This window comes from Fukomys damarensis, unplaced genomic scaffold (genome assembly GCF_012274545.1).
Source record: "Fukomys damarensis isolate Sample0158 unplaced genomic scaffold, DMR_v1.0_HiC HiC_scaffold_27, whole genome shotgun sequence".
NCBI classification, from domain to species: domain Eukaryota; kingdom Metazoa; phylum Chordata; class Mammalia; order Rodentia; family Bathyergidae; genus Fukomys; species Fukomys damarensis.
In genome coordinates, this window is record NW_022900939.1 from 6,010,835 (window position 1) to 6,018,384 (window position 7,550).

General features: G+C 54.2%; 2 protein-coding genes across 2 annotated transcripts in view; one reads left to right on the forward strand and one right to left on the reverse strand.

Moving 5' to 3' along the window:
* Positions 1-3,946, reverse strand: part of Znf408 (zinc finger protein 408) — a 4,755-nt gene extending 809 nt beyond the window's left edge. The window contains exons 1-6 of the mRNA XM_010612679.1: positions 3,871-3,946; positions 3,321-3,598; positions 2,261-2,322; positions 1,749-2,038; positions 883-900; positions 5-643 (exon numbers count right to left, since the gene is read on the reverse strand). Of these exons, the coding sequence (XP_010610981.1) occupies positions 5-643; positions 883-900; positions 1,749-2,038; positions 2,261-2,322; positions 3,321-3,598; positions 3,871-3,910 (1,327 nt within the window). The 5' untranslated portion in view covers positions 3,911-3,946. The remainder of the gene's footprint in view (positions 1-4; positions 644-882; positions 901-1,748; positions 2,039-2,260; positions 2,323-3,320; positions 3,599-3,870) is intronic.
* Positions 3,947-4,318: 372 nt separating this feature from the next.
* Positions 4,319-7,550, forward strand: part of Arhgap1 (Rho GTPase activating protein 1) — a 16,025-nt gene continuing 12,793 nt past the window's right edge. Inside the window, exon 1 of the mRNA XM_010612452.3 lies at positions 4,319-4,436. The gene's annotated coding sequence lies outside the window, so the exon portion shown is untranslated. The remainder of the gene's footprint in view (positions 4,437-7,550) is intronic.

A 7,550-nucleotide genomic window follows, 5' to 3' on the forward strand; every position in this document is an offset into this window, starting at 1 on the left:
CCACACTGGTCACACACGAAGGGCCGGGCGCCCGAGTGGACCACCTGGTGCTCTCGGAGGTCGCGCTGTGTGCCATAGGCCTTGCTGCACTGCGGGCAGGGGAAGGGCCGCACTCCGCGGTGGCCCAACACGTGGGCTTTGAAGCTTTCCTCGGAGCTGTAGCCCTTCCCGCACTCGGGGCACAGGAAGGGCTTGTGGCCCGTGTGCACGAACGCGTGCTTCCTCAGGTGACACGCCTGCAGGAAGGCCTTGCCGCACTCCGCGCACCGGTACCGGCGTCCCCGCTGCGGGGAGCTTGCTGGTGAGCCCGGGGGGCCCCGTAGACCAGGGGAGCCAGGGCGTTGGGCCACAGGCTCTGAGGGCCTGGCTCGCGGTGGGCACTGATCACCGGACACAGGACATTTCTCATCCGGGAAGGCCGGCAGCTGGGAGCGCTCTGGCAAAGCGACGTCACAGCTCTCGGGGTCCTGAGGTTCCGGGGGCGTCTGTGCCTGGGGCGGGGCCTCCTCATCCACCCGGTCACCTGGAAGCAGCGGGCCAGGGAGCCACCTCTCCTGGGAACCCTGATCCTGGGTTTGGGGCATAGGACCGAGGCTCAGCGTACTCTCTACCTGGACACTGGGGGGTAACAGGCGTCCAGGATCTGCGAGACAACAGGCAGGGTGTGGGGTCGGTCAAGTGTAGCAGGGGGTGACCTTGGGGGGGCAGCTTATAGGCCTAGGTTTCTCCCACTCAATCCCTGCCCCTCTGTGGGAGCAATGAGGAGGGTTTCTGCCAGCACCAGCTGCTCCCTCTTCCCCTTCCCTCCTCTCAGAGCCTCTGCAGAAGCCCCCCACCAGGTGTCCCCAGAGACACACATGTAGGACTCCCTTAAGGCCTCACCTCTCCACCCAAGCTTACCTGTAAAATAAAGGAGAGAGAAAACAGAAATTGGAAACTTTATACATCGTTTTCTTTCTTCATCATGAACTTAGTACTCTAGAAAACTCTTGGAAGATGTTACAAATATCCTTCTCGTTTCTTCTAAAGAAAAGTGCCTGCTCAGTCCCCAGTACCCAAAGCGGGGGGGCTTCACATGCCAATCTGCCTCTATTCAATGACAAGTTAGTTTTAGACATTTTATACCATGTACCTAAAAATTCTAGTCTTACACTGTCCACCAATTCAAAATATTTTTTTTTGTGGGGGGTTACCGAGAATTGAATTGAACTCAGGATCTTTTTTTTTAGTACTGGAGAACAAACTTGGGACCTTGCACTTGCAAGGCAGGCGGTGGAAGCACTGAGCTAAATTCCCAGCCCTTAACTCAGGATCTTGAGCTTGCCAGGCAGGTGCCACTGAAAAAGCTTGTTTTTTTGAGACAGGGTATCATCTTGAACCCACTACGTAGCCCAGGCTGACCTCAAACTCAAGTCATTCTTCTGCCTCAGCTTTCTGAGTGCTGGGATTAGAAGTGTGCGCCTCCATACCCAGCCCAATCCTAAACTATGATGTCACAGCCCTGATCCAATTCTAATCAAGCCGTTTTCCCATCCCACACTGAAATGTCCACTTTAAATCAGATTTTTAGTTATTTCACACTGCTGGGGAGGAACCTGGGGCCTCACACATGCTATGCAAGTACTCTACCACCAGGCAACAACCCCAGCCCCAGCCATGCTCTCAAAGGCAGCTAAGATTCTCCTGTTTTCTTGCAGCATTGAGCCATAAGTCTGCTTTGTTTCCGCACAGGCTGTTCTGAGTAATACCTGGGGAGCGGGCGTTCATTTGAAACATACTTGTGGAACCCTCTGCTGCAGCCTTCCTGGGTGAGGCCACTTCCTGTTGTACAGCAGATTCCACTTCTGCCACTGCCACCATAGCCTTCTCTTCCTCCAGCCCAGGCTGTAAGGGGCTGGGGCCCTCTGGAGAAGCCCAGGGCCACAGCAGCAGCTCAGAGCCTGGCAGCACGACCTCGTGTACCTGCAGGTGGAGCCTCTTGTTGATGCGGACTGGGGCCACATTTCCCTCACTCTCCAGCCTGCCTCGCTGCACCAAGCTGCAAAGCAGAGCAGAATGGCAGTTCAGGAGATCTGCTTCAAGTGGCATCCATGAGAACCCCAGCTCTGGGGAAGCCGAAGTCCTAAAGGATGCTATACCTTCGCAGAACATCCATGGGAAAAGATCCCTGACTAAGGAATCACAGTAACTTCAGGTTCCATGCAGGTCCATACAGAAAGCCACGAGGGACATTCTCAGTACACCTCGTCCTGTAACTTACCCGGTCCAGCCTGAGCTGTGCTCGCAGGCAAACATGGCTTCCCCTGGGCCAAGTGACAGGTCCTAAAATAAATGAATAAAAGCCTGAGGGGACCAGGTAGGAAGAAGGGGCCGGGGATTTAGCTCAGTGGTTTCACCTCCTTCCTCACAAGTGCAAGGTCCCGAGTTCCATCCCCTACTGCAAAAACAAGCAAAAAATTAAAATGAAACTCCTGGAGGGTTAGCATCTGTGGAGCTATGTCTCTATGATCTTGCTGCTGGACTTGGGTTGTAACTGCACTTGCTGCACATGTGCAAAACCCTTTCTAATCCCCAGCACTGCGTGACAGTCAGGACACGGTGAACGCTTGTAATCCCAGCAATGGGGAGGCTGAGCCAGGAGGATCGCCATGCATTTGAGACCAGCCTGAGCTGCAGAGTGAGACCCACATCTCGAAAACACAACAAACAAAAGAAATATGACAGTGCTGACTGACTCTTCATTCACTGTCTACCAAAAAGAGTGGAAAGAAAGGGGGAAAAAAAAGTATCCCCTTATCTCCTTCCCAATGGTGTGGAAAAACAGTACTTATGCAGTTAAAAGCTTTACCTACATTATTTCTTCTGCTTCACCAAATAATCTGGAGACAGCCTGCCTTTGCCTTCTTTTACAGACAAGTTTCTCTCTCTCTCTCTTTTTTTTCATTTTTTTTGTTTTTTGAGACAGGGTCTCACTATGTATTTGAGACTGACCTGGAACTCACTATGTAATCCAGGCTGGTCTCGAACTCACAGCGATCCTCCTGCCTCAGCCTCCCGAGTGCTGGGATTACAGGTGTGCGCCACGACGTCTATCTCTTGACCTCGGTCACTGCTGACACTATACTAATTCAGCTTGTAACATTTTGCACCTCCATTCCTTACCCACTGCAGCGTGGGAAAGACAGCCCCACAGGGAAGGGACACACCTAGCTCATCACTTGGAATAATACCCTTCTTCTAGTGAACTGGAGAGTTGTCCAGAAATGTCAGAACCTCCCCCCGTTTCAATCGCAGAAGGGAGATGCCAGACCCCTCAATACCTCCTCCAGCCGTGGTTGCACTCCCTCGGCCTTCTCCACAGAAGCAGAGCTCTCTTGCAGCGGCCCCCAGTGCAGTCCGGGCTGCAGGGGCTCCCCAACACACCAGATCCCCATGCGCTGTGTCCTCGCGAGTGAGGGGCCCAGGGCTAAGCCCAGGGGGAGGCTGCTTAGGGAAAGGACGGCTCGGCTCGGCCCGGGCGCGGAGTCTCTGGGGCTGAGAATACAGCCTTCTCCCGGAGGGCTCCATTCTGGGTCCGGGTGCAGGCGCGGCTCGGGGTCTGCAGCGAGATCGGAAGCAGTGGGGTGGGGAGGAGAAGGGTGAGGGAGGAACCGTGGGGTCGGCCAGGCTTTGGGGGGTCTGCAGGATACCCGAGTGCTCTACCCACTCCCAAGGTTTGAAGCCGCTCCAGGGCTCCTTAATCCCTAGCGACTCGGAGGGCACCGGAGGATCCTAAACTCGACAGCACAAGGGATTGGGGTAGAGTTGACCAGAGGACGCTAGAACCATCTAGGCCAGGGCTGAGGGTCGCCTACATCAGAAGCCACTCACTGAGCTCTAGGGTCTTCCCCGCCAAGAGCGCCACCTCCATGGCGGGTCCGGGGGAAAACAACAACAACAAAAACCTCACCTCGCCGGAAGTGAGCGTCCTCTTCGCAGCTCCTCCCGGAAACTGTCATTGATTTCCAAATTTCCTCTCTGCAAAGAATCCGAAAAGTTAAACCACATCGGTATTCGGGACCGACAGTTTGGAAGTACTTGTGAGACCAAATTCTGTTCGGGAACAACAGGAATGTACGACTCCAAAGCCCATCCGGGATTCGAGTAGCTGAGAAAGCGGAACGAAGTGGTTCCACGCACCGAATTGAAGAGTGATGAGTCGGACAGTAATGCTATCCCTCCCTCCCGTAGGCATTTCGGCGGGAAAGTGCAGGAAGTGGGCGTGGATCCTGGAAAGGCCATGTTTGGACCGGGCAGCGAGCCGGAAGTAGGTTGGAGGTGTGGCGGAAGTGGTTGGGAAGTGAGGAGCCCCGAGGGGGGCGGTTCCCGTTGCACCGCGGAGCCGGATGTTTGCAGAGCTTTGACAGGCGTGGCAGCGAGAGCAGCGCCCGAGCTCGGTGAGCTGCACGGCGCGGGGTCTCCCGGGTGGCGTGGGATGGGGGAAGGGAAGGAACTGGTCTGGCCAGAGCACAAGGCTGGGGTCCGGCTGGGGAAGACCCCAGCGGATCCGACGAGGGGGCGCGGTGGTGGATTCGGGCCTGGGAGCCTGGCCTTTGGCCGCCGGAGATCCTATCCCACTTGGCGCCTGCCCCAGAAGACAGCCCCTTTTGCTGTCAATCTTCCCGCCCTCCGCAGGGCCAAGGCCCGGCCACTCGATGGCAGGAGCAAGGCCGTGGGAGGGAGAAGTTTCTCGGATACCATCTGGCGAAGCACTGAGGAGAGATCCGGGGGGAGTGTAGCGCCCTGCCACTTACTAGACTGCGCTTTCTTAATTTGTGAAATGAGATAATTACACCCGATCTGGACTTTTGAAAAAATTACTTTTTTGTAATTATGGACCCATGACTGGGAGGCCGATTGCAATGCCAGAGAATACTATTTCGTGTTGTGTTCTGCACGAAGGGAAATTAGGGAGAGGCTGTATCTGCCCTTTTGGGGCAAGGCCCTTTGAACCTTGAGAATCGCGTGAATGACAGTCCCAGGAATTGTGGTGGGATTGACTTGCACGAAGAGCACCCGAGACGGAGGCGTAGGTTAAAATCTTCCCTCCAAAGGTTGTAGAACCTTAAGCCTTTTGCTTGTTTGTTCCGCGCCTCACTTTCCTTAGACGGTAAAGTGGACCTATTATATGCTGGACCAGTCGTGCTGTGAAGTTAATCGTTTGTGCCAAGTTCATGGCGCTCTATAGACCCTCAACAAATGTTGGTTTTCTTCTCTACTTAAGAAAAAGAGTTAATTCATTTGGTCAGCTAATGGCCAAACATCTATTCTGTTTATTTATTCTGGATAGGTTTTTGTTTATTTATTTGTTGCAGGGCTGGGGATAAAACTCAGGGCCTCATGCATGCTGTGGAAAAGCTCTACCAACAATGATTCTTAAAACTGCATGAAAGACCCTCCATGCATCTACCAGTTTTTCTTCCAGAAAAGCCCTTCATTTCCCAAATGTTGAAACTTCTGCTTAACATGACTGTCAGAGATTTTTGTGAAGATAGATGGCCTACCTGCTGAAAAGGAAAAAATAATCTCAGAATAGGAAGTGTTCTGCACAGAGCTGGACATGCCACTGGTTGGTGTCTCTGGTAGCCACTTCAGTTCTGTGACTTTATGCTAGAATCTCTTTGCCCTGGCTTCCCTCACCCTCCTAGCGAATGGGAGCCACACTTCTGGGTCAGAAAAAAGCCACAGCTGTGGGCTGGAAGTGTCCTGAGAGAAGCCAGTATGGCCGGGCGGGGAGAACCACTGTGATTACTTACGCTGGGAAAGGAGGTTTTGGGAAACAAGGGTAGAGTTTAGATCTGAAAGAACTTACTGAATAGAGAAGATAGTGGAAGAGAAATGGAGTTTGAGTTCAGCTCCTTTTTAAAAAAATTTATTCTGTGTGCGACTGTGTGTGTGAGTGTGTGGTACTGGGGAATTGAACCCAGGGCCTTCCCATTGGCTGGACTCGAACTTGAGATTCTCCTGTCTGAGCCTCCCAAAGTACTGGGTTGCACGCCTGCAGCACTACCATGCCCAGCTTCAGCTGGTTTTTTTTTGTTGTTGTTTTTTTACCAGGGATCGAACTCAGGCCCCTGTGCTTGCAAGGCGGGCGGTGGAACCACTGAGCTAAATCCCTGGCTCAGCTCTGTTTTTTGTGGTCTCCCTCTTCCTCCCTTTCATATAGCTCAGCTCCTAGCTGCTACTTGTAACCCTGTTGTTCACTTCAGCACAAGTATTTCTCAACACTGGAGAATTGTGTTTCTAGGAGAGGCTTTGCTTGTACAGAGGAGGATATTTAGGCTCAGATAGGAAAAGGACTTGCCCAGGATTTTTGCACATCTTGGCCTTAGGCAGGACCATAACCCAGTTCTTATACCAAGGCCTGCCATGAGCAGGAAGACTTCTCTGGGTCAGCAGTGAGTGGGGCTGGTGCTGGGCAGTGCCAGAGCCGGATGGATGAGGCAAAGGCTCAGGCTTGGGGAGGTTGCTTTGAGCTGGATTCTGTCTCCTTTCTCGGCTGGGAGCCCCCTCAGCTGCCCTCACTGCTTCCTGCATGAATGGGAAAGGAGTGAAAGATGGTCACCGTGGATTCCTTAAGACTGTTTGAGGGTGGAGGGTTGTAGGGTGAGTGAGCTCTCCTGGCAGCGTGTGGCGCACACCTGCAATCCCAACCCTTGGGAGGCTGAGGCAGGAGGATCCTGGCAAGTTCAAGGCCAGCCTGGGCTACATAAGGAGCTGAGCTTTGAGATGAGAGCCCAAAAGTGCTCACCAGTGAAATGCATCCCTGAATGTGACAGGGCCATCCTGGTATCCTTGGCAAGGGGCCAGTGTTTTGGTGGGTGGTGGCTTAGGCCAGGGAAGACAGAGAGAGAGGAAGAGCCTTCTTGGCATGTGGCTGCTCAGCTTTGGCTGGGAGCTTGAAGAAGCCCTTCCCTCTGACTCAGTGGTTGCCCAGGTAACAGGGTGCTTGTTGCTAGGCACAGGGAGCCAGTCAGCTGTCCTGAGTCCTTGGCCTGGTTGTGTGCAGGAGGCTGTTGTATGACCTCAGCCAGAGGCAGAGGCCACTCTGGGTGGCAGCTGTGCCGCCTCCCTCCTGCATGCCCCATCCTGTCTGCTGTCCCTGTCTGCCCAGAGTCTGACCATATATGTCATTCTTGGGGCTCCAGGAATGCAGCAGGCTCTCCAGCAGCCTCCTCTCTGGGCTTGGGCAGTGGGATTGAATTGAAAGCCCCCTCTGACTGCCTTCCAGTGAGCCTGTGGAGGGGAAGGAGGTGCAGGGGTGCTCCTTCCTGCCTCCGTGTCCCAGAGTGGGGAAACCTGGTTTTCCCGTCAGCCCTTTTCCCTCCCTGCCGGCTGTTCTGCCATCCACCCTCTGCTGCTCACACCACACTTCCCCACCTGTGCCTCCCCATTCTGAGGGCAGTCTGTTGACCTTCCTGTCTCAAAGCCCCAGCTAAGAGGGGACCCTGGGCCCCAGAGGCCTAGGGATCGTCTGCCAGGACTGGCCAGCAGATCCCCCCCCCCCGCCG